General features: G+C 43.9%; 1 protein-coding gene across 4 annotated transcripts in view; it reads left to right on the top strand.

The window, feature by feature from the left end:
* ARHGEF18 (Rho/Rac guanine nucleotide exchange factor 18) overlaps positions 1–14,843 on the top strand; it is a 49,347-nt gene extending 34,504 nt beyond the window's left edge. For all 4 annotated transcript variants that reach the window (XM_027701654.1, XM_027701653.1, XM_027701652.1 and 1 more), the window contains 11 exons: positions 1,681–1,859; positions 2,262–2,353; positions 2,669–2,857; positions 3,503–3,640; positions 4,664–4,779; positions 5,206–5,262; positions 5,916–5,963; positions 6,515–6,988; positions 7,712–8,039; positions 9,734–9,856; positions 9,948–14,843. In XM_027701654.1, coding sequence (XP_027557455.1) covers positions 1,681–1,859; positions 2,262–2,353; positions 2,669–2,857; positions 3,503–3,640; positions 4,664–4,779; positions 5,206–5,262; positions 5,916–5,963; positions 6,515–6,988; positions 7,712–8,039; positions 9,734–9,856; positions 9,948–10,108 — 1,905 coding nt within the window. In that variant the 3' untranslated portion in view covers positions 10,109–14,843. The remainder of the gene's footprint in view (positions 1–1,680; positions 1,860–2,261; positions 2,354–2,668; positions 2,858–3,502; positions 3,641–4,663; positions 4,780–5,205; positions 5,263–5,915; positions 5,964–6,514; positions 6,989–7,711; positions 8,040–9,733; positions 9,857–9,947) is intronic.
* The last annotated feature ends 4,081 nt before the right edge of the window (positions 14,844–18,924 follow it).

Here is an 18,924-nt window from a genome sequence, read left to right as displayed (position 1 = left end):
AGATACTTGTTAGAGGTTCAGAAAGAAAACTAGGTTAATAAATCAACCAGCTATTAAGAATAACTTTTTCTGAGGCAGTTCTGGTACTTGTTGAATCCCTCCCACTGTCTCCCAGTGCAAACCAGTGTTCCCTTGCATCAGCCCATTGTATTCACATCTCCAGTGGTTTTCTAGTGACCTGAGTGTGGTCTGAGGTTCACTGCTTCTCCTCTTCTTGTGTTGTGACTTCCCCTTTCACTAAATTTTTTAGGCTGAGGTTTTGTACAAGTCATAGACATTACACACATCAGAACTGTGCTTTGAAAATCACTTGTAAATAAGTCCTGCCTCTGTTTAATGTGCAGGGAAAGAGTCTGTCATTTCCATTAGGGATGTGGTGACCGTGGTCACAGTGCCCTGAGATTTACTGGGGCCAGAGAACTTTCCTGAAACACAGGAAATGCAGATGATATTACTGCAGCACTCTAGAACATTCAGTGGATTCACTTGCTTTCCCAGGGCATTTCCACAGGTATCCTCGGAGCAGTTAATTGTGTACATTTTGTCCTGATCTAGTTCAGTTATGACTGTAATAGAACCAGTAATGTAATTGTTTTCTTGAATGTATTTTTTTTTTAAGACATTAACATTAAAACTGAATTCTAATGGCAAAAGCTATTTTGATGACCTCAAAAAAGGCAATTGCTTTTCAAATTACCCTTCTCCTAATGCACAGAACAGGGTGCTATGTGGTGGATTTTTTTTCCCCTCTGGAAACATGCTCTACAGTTAGAGACTGATCAATTTTTTGCATATTTGTATGTATACCTTTCAATTGAAATTTAATATTACTTCTCCATTAATAAATCAAGCAAGTGAGAGGAGCAAATGGATCTGCTCAGTGATTCTGTTTTTCCAGTGACATCTGCTCATGGCTGGAATTGCAGTGCAGCTGCTCAGGGAAGTTGGAAAAACCTGGTGTTCCTGATGTTACTTCCCCAGTTCAGTTCCTTACTGTTCTAGATTATTCCATGAAGGTTCAGCAGTTACAAAGAGCTGCTTTATCCTGGAAGGAACTTTCTAGGCTACATGTGTTGGACCTATGCTGTATGAAGCCTAGATAGGTTTTTAGTAACTAATATCCCTCTGTAAATGTGTTTTCCCTGCAAAGACTGACAGCTAATCCTGTTGATCCTCGTTACACAATACACTGTCTGTCACCTTGTTCGTTATTCTCAGGATGTGACACTGTAACACCTCTCTGTTAGGGTTTTATTTCTTTCGTAGCCAAGTTGCCAACTTCGAACCTCTAACACTTCCTCTTGGTCTCTTCTTTCTCTTCAGGTGTCATTAAGGTTTTTGTTTTCTTTTTCAAATTTTGCGTCTGCCTCTTTTTGAGCAAATTTTTTTGAGCCTGTTCTTGACTTCTGGGACCCAATGGGAATCCTCAGGTGTTTAAATTGACACACAGTTTAATGTTCGATCAGATTTTTACATGCACATTCTTCATTCCACATTTTCATCAATGGTTGATGGTAAAAAAAAGACAATATCAAAAGTGTCACGTGAAAAGGTTGGAGTTATATTGTGATATTGCAGCTCCTGGTGGGTCTGTATAAGTGGGAAGAGGGGGGAGCTAGGAAGCACAAATCCTAAAGAACATAAATAATGTAGTGCAATAAATGATATTTTACTTTGCAGGACTCTAAACCACCAGTTATCTCATTGCAAAAGCTGATTGTGAGAGAGGTGGCTAATGAGGAAAAGGCAATGTTTTTAATTAGTGCTTCCTTAAAAGGACCAGAAATGTATGAAATTCACACCAGCTCCAAAGAGGAGAGGAATTCCTGGATGGCCCACATCCGCAGGGCTGTGGAAAGGTAAGTCAGGAGGGAAAGCAGGAGGGCTTCATTTCTTTCTCATCTGTCTTCTCTTCGCAGCACTCAGATGTAAATTCATCTTAAAAATCCATTTGACTCTCCCTCAACTTTCTCTTTAAGAATTTAGTGTGCAATTCTCTTTGTGTTCATTGGGAAGAAGCCACTGATAAAGATGCAATAAAAACCAGCCAAAGACTTTATTCTGCTTTTATCTTTAAAAAAAAAAAAGAGACAAGAAATTTGGTTCACAGATGTCAAATGCAAGAGGGCTTTGGATAAAGGAGGAAGAATGACACCCAGGATAAACCAGATCCAAGGCAAAAGCTTCAGGTTGAATCCTGAGATGGTTTTAAATTATCTAATGTGCAAATCAAGCATAGATCTGTCTTTCCCTTTGTACAGCTGTCCTGATGAAGAAGGAGGAACATTTAATGAACCTGAAGCAGAGAGGAGGATGGCTGAAGCAAGAGCTGCAAAGTTAAAAGATTTTCAAGGTAATGACTTAGTTATATATTCCATGAGCTGCTTTTCAGCATAGTCTGTGATTTATGACTGTCTAATTCTTTATCACATGATGTGATCAAGTTTCTCCTTCCTAAGTCTTTCACAATGGTGTAAGATTATATAGAAATAGTTGTTAAAGAGTCTAATAAGCTTTACCTGCTCCATGGGTTTTCCCCTTAACTGTTAATTATATCTCTGCATTTAATTAATTATATCTCTGATCATAAAATGAGTGATAATCTTCCAAACTGAACACTCTACTCTTACAGGGAGTGTACTCTGACTGGATTTGTTTCTTCCTTTAGAGCGTTTGAACATGAAAGACGACCTGATTCTGCAAAGTCTGACTGAGAAGCAACAGATTTATGCAGAAATGTCTGAAATGAATGGCTTTGAAGACCATTCCCAAGGATCCCGAGCTCGGCTGCTTTTTCGGGGAGATATCTCAGAAAACCTGCAAGGAGAGGCGATTTTGAAGTCTGCAGTGACTGAAGGTAGATGGAATGTGGGGCTGTGGAGACATTCACTCAGGTGCAGGGATGGGGACCAGCAGCAGGTCCTGAAAATCATCCTGTAAAAACATAATATTTTTATGTAACATAGTTCAGACTTCCTTGTTCTCACAACCAATCTGCAAGAAAGGTGAAGTGCACTTGTGAATTTAGGTAGAAGACCTGCACAGCTTGGATTGGTTTATTTGTTAAGGATCAACCAGTGGAGTCCTGGGATGAGTCTGTTCAGAAAGGGTAACTAAGTGCTCTAATAATACACCAATCCTGAAATGTAATATTATAGGAGGGTTATATATTAAAAATAGCCTATCTAAAGATAGTATATTTAGAAAGAAAATAAGCACAAGCATAATTTCTCATTTGAAGAGAAAAAAAAAAAGAAAACCCAAACATTCAAGGCTTGATAATCTTAACTTGCAGTTAGGTAAGAGGTCATCTGTATACAAAGAGCCTGTCATACAGAGCAAGTCTCAAAGAAAAACTCATTTGTACTGCAGGACATCTCTGACTACCTGATCTTTTAATGGACTTGATGGTTGAAATGTTTTTTTTTAAACTTGTTATCATGACAACTTGGATGGCAGCATAGACATGGCTGTTTACATGACACGTTCTCCTCTTTCCTAGCTGAAAACCTCCAGGACCTTATCTTCACTCACTTTGGCAGTGGATCCTGTCAGCCTGAGGATGGCTCTGGGTCAGGACTCGCCCGGAGAGCAGAGACCTTTGGAGGATATGACAGTAGTCCCTTAGTTTCAAGTAAAAGTAAGAAAAGGACCATTCAGCATTTTCCTGAGCTCCTTAGCTCTTTAATGCCTTCACTGCACAGAGAATGAGAACAAGGAATTGAGGCTGTCATGTAAGGAAGCTTCACCTAGCTCTAAAATGAGGATCAGAGCAAATTTCCAGCATGTTGGATTTTCATACTCCTGATACCAACACTAGAGAGCAGAGTAGGGCTGTCAGTGTTATGCTAAGAGCATAACCCATACTTTATTGCCTTAACCCATATTTTATAATTAGCACAATTCCACACAGAATTTTAATTTTGTTGAAAAAAATGAGCTTGACCTGAAAACCTAGAAAATTTTAATTCAGCTGTCTGCTTTTATTATTGAGTCATGAACAGTTTTTTCCCACTTTGTATCAGCACAGTCACTAGAGGTTTGCTGAATCCTTAGATAATATAAATTGTCCTTTTGGCACAGATGATTTATCAGTTAATTAATGAAATGTGAGGAAAGACTAGATACTCTTTATCTCCATTTTTGCTTCATGCATTTACTGAAAAACCAAATGGTCTTTATTTCACTGGTTGTTAATCTCTAAAATACTTCTGTTGTCTCTGAAATGTTCTGTATGTGTCATAACATAGGTACTTTTTACAACATAGTTTCCATTTCCCTTTACCTCCTTCCACACTCACAGTGGTGCTGCTTTGAATAGAATATTCCTACTAACCAGTATTCCATGTTATGAGTCTGCAATTCTGGGAGCCACAGCCGATTATTTTCATGCAGACATCGTGGCTCCTTGGCTGAAAATAGTATAACATAATTTGATCTTACTGTCCCAATTTATTTTAACCCATTCTGCTCAAGTTTTTAGACTTTTTTGAGCAGTCCACTGTTGTCTGATCTCCCAGCTGGAATCAGCATGGAGAAGCCATGCAGCTGTGTATTGGTTCTGACTTCACACTCACTATGTTTTTCTGCTTACTCTGTTACTCACTGAGTTTTCCCAGGCCCTGTGCTGGTATGAGCTCCTCATACTCCACTCTTCTTTCAGGTGGTAGGAAGAACAGTGCTGGTGACCAGAGACAGTGGGACTGGAGAGGCCCTGCAGCAAGTTCAGATGTGCAAGTCCATGACCTCCCTTCTGATGCAGAAGAAGGATCTCAAACCGTATGTTGATTTTATGAGTGATTTAAATGCATTTCCTTGTGTTCCACCATAATAATGGTGCAGAACAAATCTTGCAAAGTTAAAAGTCCTGAAAGCTGGCAGGACTGGACTGGAACAGTTTTGTCTGTCAAGTTACTCAGCTTTATTAAGGATGCTTTGTGGGGTAAGTTGGTAGCTTAGCACTTGAGAGACAAGATAAATCGCTTTTCCATTTGCTTGTTTGATGCTGTACCATTAACACTGCCTTTAATCACCATGCTCCTGTTCCAGCCTGGCCCCTGGTTTCAGTATTTTTGATGTATGTCCTTCAGTGCATGGGAGGAATCTGTGCTCCAGCAGTACCTGTTCCCTCATGGGACGAACCCTTCCAGCTTATTCTGGCAGCACTGCCAGTGCCCAACATGTGTCTCTATGTCTTTTTTACAGAGTGATGGAATGAGGCTGGATGAGAGCAGTGGTTTTCAACCTACCATAGAGGCACAGGTAGGTTACTTCTGCTGTTAAGAAATCTAATGGCAAATAGCCATGTTATAATAACAGCATGCAAAAACAAACCAAACAAAAACAAACAAACCCACCAAAAAGTCATTATTTGTAATGTTTATGGATTCCAGCAGATTAACAGCCTGTATCTTGTATCTCTAACACATTATGAATGCAGAGATAAAAGTCCTGACAGAAACCAAAGATGGGTTCTGGGGATGTAAGCACACATTTCAAGGAACTGGATGACTACTTCTCCTGCATCTTTGGAGTGATTGCATGTTCCCAGCTCTGTGACCAAACTGGCCTCTGAGCCTCCTGCGAGGGCTGTACCTGTGTAGTGATTCAGGGCTGAAGCATGGGAGGAAGTGATTGTTACACAGCTCAGGTGGAGAGAAGATGGTGAGGAGTGATCTGTGGAATCCCAGGGGGAGTTGCTGAGCACTTATTCACATCTGCACAAGAATAATACACTGAAATTCCTTGTGCCTGTGTGTTGGCTGCTACTGTGTGCTCTGGTAGCCATGCTTCCATTGTGTGTGTTTTTGTACAGATACCATGGGCTATTTTCACTGCTTAAACATTTTTTTAAAAGTCTAATATATCCAAACAGCTCTGCTTAAGTGCCTAATGCTTTTTTTCCTCCTTTTCAGCTTGTGCAAAGGATACAAACACTGTTACAGTTGCTCTTCAGCCTTCAGGTAAACCACTGTTTGCGATTTGTTAGGCATTAAATATAATAAAATGTATGGAGGTGTGGAAAGGAGCTACCTTGAGAATATCCCCTTAAGCTAGAATGAAGTGCAGAGTTTAGACCTGAGATTCAAGGAAACCAACACTGTGTCTGGTATTTTGAAGGAAGTGTTAGAGCTGTTGTCTGAAGTAACTGTTTCCTTTTTCCTGCCCACTTAATTCTTTTGCTGCTTTGAGCTCCATCTGCTCCATGTGCTCATTTCCTCTTTAAATTGTTGATATCCATGTGTGTATATATTAGTTGTTTTTGCTGCAGCCTTGTAATCAGCAATATTTTGACTGATTTTATTTGGGGTAACAATTCTAGATGCAAGAAACATTCACTTTGACACACATAAGCATAATTTATTTCCTTGGCCATCTTCAATATCGTGTCAGTCACCATGGGCTGTACAAGCTGGAGTTTAGATCTGCTCTGGAAGACAAAAGACTCAGTGATCTAACCTGGTAGATGCTGTTGTCTTCTGCTGAGCTGTGCATGTTTTTTGAACCCCTCCAGGCAGTGATATCTCAGCAGGACAGTTACATCGAGGTGCAGAGAGCCACCGCCACCATGGCAGACCGGGAGAAGCAATACCGGCTGCAGTCCACCCGAGGGAATCTGCTGCTGGAGCAGGAGAAACAGAGGAACTTGGAAAAGCAGAGGGAAGAACTGATGAATGTCCAGAAGCTTCAGAACCAGCTGAAGCTGGAGCAGCAGCGCCTGGAGCGGGAAAGGAGTCGGCAGCAGAGGGAGTTTGAAATCAGGGAAGCTCGACTGCAGGAGCGTGAGGAGGAGGCTCGGCAGAAGTTGGAGAAGGTGAATCAGGAGAGGGAAGAACTGGACAGGCAGCAAGAGGCCTATCAGCACAACCTGGAGAGGCTGAGGGAAGCCCAGAGAGCAGTTGAGAAAGAGAAGGAGCGTCTGGATCAGCTGAGGAAGCTGAAGAAGCAGAACACAGTGTCAGGCACGTTCTCCCCAGAAATGGGCCAGGTGAGGAATTTGTTTTCTTGGAGAGTTATTTCGGTTAACCCACCTGCTTCTGAATAAAGGTTGCACTTGTTACAACACTAACCCATTTTTGCATTTTACTGGGCTCCTTGAACCACCACCTGAAATAGCTGGTGGTGGTTGCTGTCAGAGAGATCAGAGCTTGGCAGTTCCCCAGTGTCTGTGAAATTCCACAATTACCAGAAAATCTCTGGTAATGAGAATATATTTTTTTTAAAGATAGAAATGGAAAATAAGCTATTTTTGATTGTGGCTGATGGAGGATTTTTTAAATACAGGAACTGCCCTATTGCAGGCAAGTGATTGCAGGAGCTGTGCAACATCTATAGCATTTTGTACAGTTGATTTCTAAAAACATTTCCAGTGTTTCATAATGGGAACTTCGAAGTCTGATTAAATTGGTTCTTTGATACCATCTGAAAGTCCTGCTTTCCATCCTATCATCAGTCAGTGCAGTCTGCTCTTGCATTCCTTTCCTACGTGCAGTATTAAGCAGTTTGAAGCTGCTGAGGTTGTTTTCAGTGTCCAAGGACTTACACTCTTGCTCTTCCTTCTGTTTCCCAGCAAGCTTCAGGCTTCATCTTATCTATTCTCCTTTTCACTAGGAAGTGCTTCATGTTCTCAGGGCTGAGGGTGGTCTCTCCTTATTGTGCTGGAGAGGGCGAAAATCCCCATTTGACTTAAAATGCCTTTTTCCTCACACAGAGCCAGATGCTGAGTCATTCCATCAGCTTCAACGGGGAAGGGGTAGAACCCTCTCCACCTATGCTGAAATCCTCTGTGAGAGTGAGCGTGGCTGGGCTGGATTACCTGGAGCGGCCAGACTTGGTCCGCAGGGACAGCACCACCCTGGAGAACCGGCCCGTTCTGGCCCTCAAGAATGAAGTGCCAATACATCTCCTGAGTGCAACCAACCAGATCCAGAAACCAGCTGCAGTCCAGCAGCAGATCCCTACCAAGCTGGCCACCTTTACAAAAGGAAGCAAGGAGAAAGGTGGGAAGAACAAAGCATCTCAGAGGACAGACAGTTCAGGTATGTGTGTATTTAAGTCCATTTAAATGCTTTTCTCATCTCTACCAGCATCACAAGGAGACAGAACACGGCAGTTTAAACCTCTGGGTACCCCTGTGGAACCCAGAAGTTAATATGCTACAAGTTATTAGTGTGCTTGCTGCAGTTAAAATCTCTTAAAATCCTTATGTTAGGACTTAGATGTCAGTGCTATTTAAATTAGAAATACAGCCCAAAAGGATAATGTTGAAAATGGAATTGTGTATTCCAACATGACAGAATGATGGTGAGAGGTGGTACACCTGGATGTAAAATCTCCTTGTCTAACTGTAGTGTTAAAGGAAAACAGCAAAACCAAAGAAAAGCTGTTGTGCCCAGGTGAGATGTTTTGAGGCTGGCTTAGCCTTTCCTTACTATCTGTCCAGAATCGTAGTGACATTGAATGCAGTGCCTTTCTTGGCACCAGTCAGTCATTAAATACAGATCTCCAGGCCAGAATTGGGATGCTATGTGTGCTGTAGAGTTGGAAGGGGCTAATTTTGTCACAAATAGAAGCAAGTAAAAATACAGTCACCCTGTCTTGGTGTAATTTCTGCTGCTGACTGCTGGGTACTGGAGTAGTGGTCTTTGCCAATGACAGAGGCAGTAAAAACCGCTTTGTCTCTACCACTTAAAATAGCCTCATTGCCAGCTTAGGGGAATGGCCTGTAATTTTAAGTTATAAAATTATCTTTTTAGTATTGTGTCGGATTCAGACTTGGCAAGTTTGACCATCACTTGGGCCTGCACTGCTACAGCAGACTTGGGGCCAAAGCTGTCAGGGGGGAAATGCTTTGACACGTTGTAGAAACATCTATTTCTGCCATGCCTGAAGTTTAGTGCAGTTGCAAACTTCATTATGATTCTGCACATAAATGAAGCCTAATATCCTGCATGGTAAATAAAGCTCCAATACCACATCTCCCCAAGTTTATTTTTAATAGCTTTTACATAATGGTCCCTGCAGTGGAAATGTACTTAATGATGTTTTTCTGTAATTTATATGAAAGGTATAAACCACAAATACATTGGTCTCTATTCTCTTGTGAGCATTAGTGGGCTGCACGCTGGTTATGCCCATGTGTAGATCTCAGAATAAAATGGAACAAAACTTTCTGTACCAGAGGCAAAGTGCTGTGTATTGAATTTGGGTTTTGTGACGTGTAAGGAATGTGTACTGAGAAAGGGAGAGAAGTTCTTTGGATCCAGAATAACCATTTCATGAATTGCTTTTATTGTTGAATTAAGAAACTGAGAGTCTGTAACAGCAGAATCAATGTGCTGTGCTGCTGAGCAGCTGTGAGACAGATGGAGAACAGAGACAAAAGTTCATCACGGCTTTGTGTGTTAGAAGTAGCACAAATGGCCATTTGCTATGTGAACGCTACAAAGATTTTTTTCTCTCTGCTGTGCTTGATAATACTGAGGTTTAAATCTGAGGTTGTCAGGGGCTGCTAGTAACTGAATTAAAAGTCTCAGGGAAGAGGAGAGAGAAAGCATTCATGATTTAAACAGCTGAAGTGAAAATTTAACTTGCAACAGCAGGACCAGCTCTTTGTGGTATTACAGTTTCCTTGGGTGTATAAGGTGTCAGTACAGTGGGCCCCAGCATGAAACAGTGAGGTTTGTGAGGTACTGCTCACCTCAAATACTGATTTGTAAAATATTTTCTTCAGCATCTGTTGATCAGAAGCAGCTGCTTCCCCCCAGGCTTGTTGCACGAGAGGAGGGTGTCCTAAGAGGCAGACGGTCAGCAAGCCCAGTCCTCCCAAGCAGCCAGACCACTGCATTCCAGCCAGGTATGTCTCAGCCAACCTGCCTGGCTGTGGGAATGCCTCGGGCTCTCTGCGCAGTGTCATGACTGTGTCTTCTTCCATTTTTTTCCTCTAGAATTGTATGGCCCCACAGATGCTCAGCCAGAAGCACTTTCACCTGCCTCAGCGAACCTATTCAAGCCCAATAACGTTCAGGTTCAGACCCTGGTGACCTCTCAGCCAAGTCTGTTGAATGTGCAAGATGATACCAGCAAAGAAGATGTAATTTTCTTCTAATTGTTTCCATTTAAAGATGAATCTCCTGACACACTGTTTCAAGAACTCAGGCCCCAGTGTGCACCGTGATGGAGACCCGACATGGATGTCTTCTCATCCTTGCCCAGTTACTACTAGCAAGGACCAGACCAGGATTAACTGTCCTACTTTCCTGGCTTTTCTGCCAGCAGCTCAGAATGAGGGCACAGTAGTAACAATTTGCTTTCAAATTCTCCAAACATGGAAATGTATTGACACATGGCATGGATATATCAATTCAGAGCATGGTAAAAAATGCTGCCATTTATTGCAATGTGCTCTTTTTGGAGAATGTACACTCTTTGTGGGCACCATCTTGTGAATTGTTATCAGTGATGTTGAACCGCACAGGTTTTTATGTAAAAAGTTTTAGTAGTAGGCCCCAGAATGGCTGCATATTTTGAAATCTGTTTTCCCAGGTCCAGGTCAGTACTGGGTTGTTGGTAATTAGGTGACAGTGAGCCAGTCTCCTTCCAGCCAGGTGTGCCAGGCACTGTGAGCCCAGTGGGACCAGCCCAGTGGCCAGGTACAGGGGAAGAGAAGATAAGGTGAGCTTCTGACAGCATCCTCAAGGCAGGAGCTCCATCTTCTTGTGGAGGAGGAGGAGGGTTGGACATGGGAGGATTCACAGCAGTGATGAAGAGTTGGACTGAATGCACATTTCATTGGCTACCAGCATGGGCTGGGATCTATCTCTGTGTTGGTGAGAGCAGTGCAGGTACCCAGGCAACACTCATGGCTTGGTTCAGAATGAACTTAGAGACTTGGATTTTGCTCTTAGCTGAAGACATGTCTAAGAAGCTTTTGAATGCAGTAATTTATTGTCTTGTTTAATCCTGTTTTCTGCATCTTTTGTTTGTCTGTTAATTTGTGGGGACTTTACTCCCAGTACCAGAAGATATCAAAGCTGCTGTTACTGCAGAGACTTCTCTGCAGCATTGTGTTAGGAATGAAGGGAATAAGAACTGTTTGGTTTCAAAATTAAAAAAAAAATAATAATAAAAAAATACTCTTAGCTAAACCTGTGTTTAGCTGCTTTCAGCTAAACCAGCTTTGATACCTCTTGTTAAATGGGTCAGTTCTTGATCATGGGATGGTGATGACAGTAAATGTTCTGCTGAAAAGGCATTATTTTCCTTTGTAATGATTTGCACAGTTGTTTTGTGTTGTATTTTTCACTCTGTATCTCAGATCCTTTTTACACACCTCACCCAGGGATGTGCATTCTGGTTTATGTTGAATGTGGCTGGTCAGATTTATGATGCACAGGAGAGATTGTTTAGGAGTATTGTTACAGAACTAAAGAAATCAGTATCTCAGAGCTTAAAAACTTGGATTAATACCTTTCTGAGCATGATTGATAATAATTATTTTTATATCTTTAACTCTGATTTAAAGTGATTTTTAGCAGCAGTGGATGGAAGGCCTGGTCAGTTCTCCATCCATGGCAATGGATCCAATGGAATTTGCCAGTCTCAAATCATTATCTCTGGTTAGGCCCTGTGTGATGCTAGTAATGTCTTTAAGGCTTTAACTTCACTTTGCTTGAGAGTTTTAAAATTATTGCAGTAGTTACAGTGCAAGAAGCATTATAAATTTACAGCAGAAAACACAGAGTTTATTTTCAAGTGGTGATAATTTGAGTTACTGTCTTCAAATGAGAAATTGAAAAACCTAAATTCACTGGTCAGGGGAAAAGATAAGCCACAAAATAGTGAATTGGTCTTAGGGACAAGCACTCCTGCTGGAACACTTGTTGGATTTAAGGGCCTTTTTCTTTGCTGTGCGATACTGGTACAAACCTGAGGCAATGGCCCTGAGTTCAGGGAGAGGAAACTCGGAACCACGTGGCTCGTTACCACACTGGGGATGCTCCCCCAGCTTCCAACAAAGCAGTGCTGTGAAACTGGACACACTTTGCTGTGAAGGACTGCTTGGTAAATCAGCAGCACTGCAAAGTTTACACATGGTGATTTTTGTGTTGTTGTGATACAGTGTTGGTTAGAACATAATTCTACCCTATATTCAGTTTCATGTTCCTAAAAGTTAGATTGGAATGGAGGGGAATTCTTAAAATCAGTGTAACTTCTGATCAAGCCAGCAGTGTGGGATCCAACAGTCCAATCACCTCTGCTTCCCTGTGATTTCTCCTGGAAGCTCACAGGGAAGCAGCAGGAATGCACTGTATGTTCTCCCCTTTGTGCTGTGGTTTGGGCCACTCCTAGTGAAAACTCAGTGCCCCCTTTGCCTTAAATTACCAGATTTTTAGGAGTTTTAGCCTAAAGCTAAGTTGCATCAGTGGAATAAACCACCTCAGCCAAAAAGGGATGTCAGTTTGGGTGTTTGGAAACAATTTTTGGAAACATTTCTTTAGTTTAATTTTATGCCTGTCCTAAAGTATGGCTGGAGCAGCTCATTGTCTGCTTTCTACTTCTGTGCAACAGATGAATTTGAATGTAGAACAGTGACATCTGGAAAGTAAAGTCTGCAGTGAGGTCTCATTTCTTTTAATGTTTTAACTTAAACATAATTATATTAATACTCATTGTCAGCAGTACTTTGAATAAGTTTTGGCTGTTAATAAATGGACCCAGGCCCATGACAGGCCAGGCTGTTTTTCAACCCCAAAAGCCCCTTGGAATATGAGTCTTCAATCTGTAATAGAGAAATGACCTTAAAAGTCATTTTCTGACTTCAGTCCACATGTCTGGCTGCAGTTGGCTTTATGAAACCTGTTTTCACCCAGAATTGAAACAGCATCTTCTCTCACTTGGGTGTGGATCATGGGTATTGGTGTGGCTTCCTGCTCGGGACTGGACCCAGCTTAGAGAAGGTTCTGGAATTAGCAGGTGCTAATTAGAGGTGCTAACCCTCATTGCTAGTGCAGGGTTACCCTACCAGAGCATAGGCAGGTGATTCGTGGAAGGCTGAGGGAAGCAAGTGAATTATTTTCTTTACATGAATATGATTTTCTTTAAATGAATAAAGGGTCTCTTCACTTGTGCAAAACCGAATCTGTGAAATTGTTATCAAACCACTCCAGCTGAGTAAACTTGTTTTGGACTCTTTGCTCAGATCTTGGTCCTAGAAAAATAACTCTTCTAGGCAAATTAGTTCGCAAAATACTGCTGTGTCCTGGGCTAAGTAACCTGCTATTGATTCTGAGTCACATCCTTTCCATTGGACTTTCCAATCACTTCAGATAAAAGTTTTCTTTTAAGTGATTTCTGAGGATTAGACAGTTCAAAATTCTGTGCCTCCCAGGTGCCTTTTGGCTTCTCCCTGAGCTGGGGTGTGGAGGAAATGCCAGCACGAGCTTTGAACTGCCACCGTGTTTGCTTGGTGTCACAGCCTTAAAATTAGCAGCATGTTTGTCCTTTAATATTGTGCTGTTGCAGAGTAGAGGCTGTTTCTGTGGTTCTGATTTCAATTTGGATGCTGGTGTAAAGGAGGCTTCCTCTTTCTCTTCCCACCTGGAATGTGGTCATCCTGTGTTCCAGGCTGAGGATCCCTCCGTGGTCACTAGTGCTGAGCACAGCTGCCCTGTGTTGTTTGTGAAAGCTTCCCTAGTTTTTAACTGTGCTGTCTGTGGATTGTAGCTGTGGCCTGTCCCACAAATTGAGATCGCTCATCATCCCCCAGCGTGAGGCAGAAGAATTGGTATTCCTAGAGATGCTTGCTCATCCGGGTACTCGCGTTCCTGCACAGGTAGGAGTCATTCCTAAATAATTTGCAGGCAGTTTTGTCTTGCTGAGTAATAGTCAGATGATCCTGCATACATGGAGCTTGGTGTTTGTCATTTGCATTTATGATGAAAGCTGAAGCTTAAACTAGGAAAGGGTTAAAAATCCATATTTTGTTTCTCTTCTAACTCTGCAGAATGGGAGCTGTGGCTCCCCGGTGCTGCTCAGTGGAGTCTCTGTGTGTTGTGCCCCTGTGCAAGGGAATTTGGAGATTTTGTTGTCTTCCCCAGCAGTTCTCACATCTACAAGGAAACAAATCTTGATGCCAGGTTACACATGTGCTGTAGGTAAAGCCAAGCCTCTCCCCTGCTCTGAGACCAGACCCGACATCTCCGTAACCACTGGCAACTTCATCACTCCCCATCAGCATGTTCCTTCTTCGAACAGCATTTGCGTGAGCTCTGATTCATGACATTTGTGCCATGTTTATAAATCAGTTTTTTATATTTTTGTACTGAGAGCAATTGGAGCACTTTAGAAAAGTTTATTTCAAATTCCATTCTGTTTGTGCCCAGAAGGAAATCTCTCATGGATGGAGATCCTGTTGGCATAGCTGCGTGCATCTCACTCAGAGCTGTGAACTCTCTTGATGCTCTTTAGTCTTAGGTCTGGTTTCTAGGCCCACGTTGCACTGTAAAGATTTAATAAATAATCATGGTCCATGGTTAAATTGACCATTTTGTTGGGGAAGAGTTTGGTTTTGTTTTTTTGTTAGGGTGTAAACATTGTAAATATTTCCTTTACTGTTGATACTGCAGTAGCAACATCTTTGTAGTCTTTATTTTATTTGTAAAGTTGATGGTTAAATGTTAATATTCTGTTGAATTGTGCACTCTTGATTAATTGTAAACTTGATCTTAGCACACCAAATGATGATTTTTACAATGATTGCAATGTTTCTCCACTGAAGGATTTCAGAGCTGCAACAGGACTGAAACCAACTTCTAGCAATAAAAAAAGAACATTTAAAAACTGTCTGCCTTTATATAATTATTTATTATTTTCTGTTTGAACTGAAGATCAAAGCAGCTGCCACTTCTCATGTGCTTTTCATTTTCTGCCCTGGACAGAAATAATGTGCCATATGAGCAAAACCGATGATTTTCCAAAGGAGAGGACGGAGCACGGGAGGTGTTTAGTGGAGGATAACAATAGCTGCAGCCCTTGGCAGAGAGGTGAACACCTGAGGGAAAGACCAGCTGCTCCCAGGCATCTGAACTCACTGGTGAGAGAGTGAACTCAGTTGAGTTGCTTACATTAGTGTGGAGGTGCTTTGCGTGGTGCCAGCCTGAGACATGCCTGGCTCTGTCCCAGGCAGTATCGGTTCCCTCTTGGAACAAGTATAACAAAAATAGAAACTTTCTCCCTGGTGCCTGTGCCAATTTGGCAGCCCTACCTGCCAGCACCATCCCACAGCCTCTGGCTGGTGCTGTGCTTCCTGGTGAAATCCCCACTCGTGGCACACTGACAAGAGAGCCCAAGAGCTGTAACGTGGAATCATTTCTGGAGATGAGAGCAGATGCAGAACTGGGGAGAGAGTGGGAGAACTGGGATGTGGATTGGTGCTCTCAAGGAAGAGGGAGGATTTTATCATCAAAATCCTGCGGTGCAGCCAGTGTTGAGGAGAACCCTGAGCCAGGGTTGCTGCCGGTGCCAGCAGGGCTGTCTGCCCATCCCTGCCTTTGGGGCTTATCAGAGCAGCTTTGGGGGACCTGGAGTCTCTCTACAGGATCAGTCAGCATTTGTCAGTCTCTGAAGTCCATGTGACATCTGGGTTGCAGCACAAACTGGAACTCAACAGGAAAAACATCAGTTTTTCTACTTTTCCAGCATATGTCAATAATCAAACACTTCTAGGCAGACCAGTGTTTAAAACTTGGTCCTCATGGGAACTAACAGGCTGATGTGTGGCAGAATAATGTCTTACAATCTGTATGTCTGTCTGTGTGTGTGTAGAACCTTTTGCTTGTGCTTCCTTCAGGAGAATATTCCTTCTGTCTGCCCCGTTGAGCTCCCAGGAGCTGAGCTGTGGTGCAGTCACTGCCTCTGTGCTTCCAGACCTCATGTCTGTGTCGCTAGAGCAAGGCCAGTGACTCCATGTCCATCTCTAAGTAGTTTTCAGCAGCAAGAAATGAAATCAAAGTGATTTTGTGGGGGGCAGCAGAGAGGGACAGTATAGCAGAGAAGTTACAAGGAGCTGCACTGTGTTCTGCAAATTCATGTGTCAGACCTGTAGGAATTGTTTGTAAAAAGACAGAAGAGCCTGGATCAGGGAGATGCAGGGTTCAGGGAGATCCAGGGTTAACACAGCCCAGAGGGTTCCCTGCAGCACAGATTCCCATTGGGAACTGCCCAGCTGCAGCAGCCCAGAGCTCAGTAGAGGCAAGTTTAAATCCTGGGCAGCATTTGCATCTGTTAGAAGCTTGGTGCTGCTGCAGCCATCGGTGTTCAAAGGTGTGTGGGTGTTGCTGTGCTCAGTTTTTGCCACAACAGCCGGGCAGACATTCCTTGGGGATTGCAAACACCTTGCCTTGCAGTGGCAATGATAAGGCTGTCGCTGCTCTGTGAGCTCAGGGAGGGTGTGATCTCGGGGAGGGTGTGAGCTCAGGATGGGTGGCTAGTGATGCCTTTAGAGCTGTGCTCATACCAATATTGCAGCAGCTCCGCCCTGCCTTGTCTCTCTCTGAAATCTGCAGCTAATTAACCCGAAACCCAAACCACATTCTTTCTCTGGATGAATCATTCCGGGACCATCGGCAATGACCAGCTTTATGCTAAACCTCCCTCTTTCATGTGGGTGAGATGAGGCTGATGGTTCCCATACTGCATCTGAGACTCATCAGCAAACCAGATGCTTGAGGACAAACATGCTCAGAGGGGATTGGCTTCATAGTGTGCTCCGACAGTGGGAATGTACTGTTTGCTGCCTTTCCCTTTCCTCACCCCTGTGATTCAAATCCGGTTTAATTTCTCATCCCAGCGATGGGGCCAGCCCAAGGCTCAGCAGATGAGGGATGTGGGACCTGTCCTATACTCTTTGGCTTTTATCCTCTGCCAGATCCCATGGGCCCAGAAGTAGTAAATCCTCTCAGAGCTGGAAGTGCTGGAGCGTGCGACACACGGTCCCTGGCTCTGGGACTGTCACATGCACTGGAGGCTCAAACAGCTCAGGGATCAGTTTGTTGTGGGGCTCCTTGACTTTGGACAAGGGCCTGGAGTGACAGGACAAGGGAGAATGGCTTCCACCTGACAGAGAGCAGGGTTAGATTGGATATGGGAAAGAAATTCTTCCCTGTGAGGGTGGGGAGGCCCTGGCACAGGTTGCCCAGAGAAGCTGTGGCTGCCCCATCCCTGGAAGTGTCCAAGGCCAGATTGGATGGGGCTTGGAGCAACCTGGGCTGGTGGAAGGTGTCCCTGCCCACAGCAGGGAGTGAGACTGAATGGGCTTTATGGCCCTTCCCGAACCATTCCATGATTCCATGTGTACAGGAGCAAATGTGCCTCTCCCACGTCAGAGCAGCAGTTGATGTCATTTCACTGTGAGGGGCACAGTGTGTTGCTAGACCTGAAGCCATCCCAGATCACTGCATGTGATAAGCAGATTTGCCAGGGAATTTCAGACAGTTAGGTGTGCAGTGTCTGTTTTCCCTCCTAGAACGTTGGACAAAAAACACACTGTGTGTAGTTAGAGCTTTGTTTTGCTGGGCTACCATGAATTGTCATTGTAACAGTTCCTTGCTAGATGTGTGGTGGGTCTGCTGCAGAACATTGGAAAGATCCAGGTTCCATCTTAGCCAGAAAAGTGGAATTTTTAAGTTACTGCTGAGCTGGGAAGGGAGAAAAGCCGTGTGTTGCCTCAGTGCTCTGGCAGCAGGAGCTGCTGAGCAGAACGCCCCTAAGCAGCAGTAGAATTCCCTTAAAATCAACCCTAACTGTCTTGCCTTGTGGCCAGGAGGGAGGTGGATCAGTCTGATCTCCTATTTCTCTGGCTGTGGTGGCTTGTAGGCTTTGTGTGAGAACAGGACCATCCCTTGAGACAGCAATGTCACACTTGGATTGTTTTGGCTTTGAGCCCAGTGAAGCCCATGTGTGTTGCCTCTTCCAGATGTGACTGTGGGCTGGGGTTTAGCTCTTGCAGCTGGAGGGGTGCAGCTACAAATGGGGGAACTGGGCTAGGAGGAGATGCCCAAGTCTGAGCTATGTTGAGATTCATTCAGGAGGATTTCTGCCCCAGCAACCAAATTCACCTCCAGCTCAGTTGGCCTGAATCCTCTGGCCCCGGCACTGAAGCAGCAAGTGGATCAATGCATGGAAATGTCAAACTGGGAAAACAGGTCTGTTGGGATGACTTGACTCCAGCAGACCCAAGCACGAGTAAAGCTGTCTGGTTTTCCCCAGGGTGTTCCCTGCTGGGCTGGGAGCTGGTTCCTGCCAGCGGGAGGTGGAGCTGGAGGGACGGTACAGGGCTGTCTGCCAGGTGAAGGAGGATGAGGTTTTGTTGCCAGCAGCAGGGAGCCACCAGTGCAGCTGAGCCCCGGTGTGCTTGTAGTGCTAGTTTTCTCTGAGAGGCAGTTGGATTAAACAAGGAAACAATGCCCAGCCCTTGTAAAGCCTTCAGCAGCAGTGGGGGCTGCTGGTTCTGCCAGCTGAGACTACCCAAACCCGGCTCAGATGATGCCCAGCGCCAGGCGCGGGAGGCAGATGGACCTGAGCTGCTGGAGCTGCTCCGGCCCCAGAGCAGGATGTGGCTGGGAGCCAACACTTATTGCTTGGCAGCATAAATAAAACAGCTGCTGCTCAAACAGCCGTGAATGAAAGCTCTGCTCCTCCAATTTGCTGAGCAAACTCACACTCTGTCCAACCCTCAGGAGGAACTGTGGATGGAACAAAGGTGAAAGTGCTCCTGGTTGGGAACAGGGTTGGAGACGCTTCCTGATGGCTGCCCATCCCATCCGTGTCCTGTGCCGTGACTTTCCCTTGCCTGCATGTGTGTGTGTGAGGCACAGCCAAGCTGGGAGCTGCTAGGTGGTTGGACTCCATAATCTTAACAGCCTT

Source organism: Neopelma chrysocephalum, unplaced genomic scaffold, assembly GCF_003984885.1.
Source record: "Neopelma chrysocephalum unplaced genomic scaffold, ASM398488v2 Primary Assembly neopelma1_164, whole genome shotgun sequence".
Lineage (NCBI taxonomy): Eukaryota > Metazoa > Chordata > Aves > Passeriformes > Pipridae > Neopelma > Neopelma chrysocephalum.
Note: the sequence above shows the minus strand (reverse complement) of the source record. Positions and strands in the feature narration are given on the sequence as shown.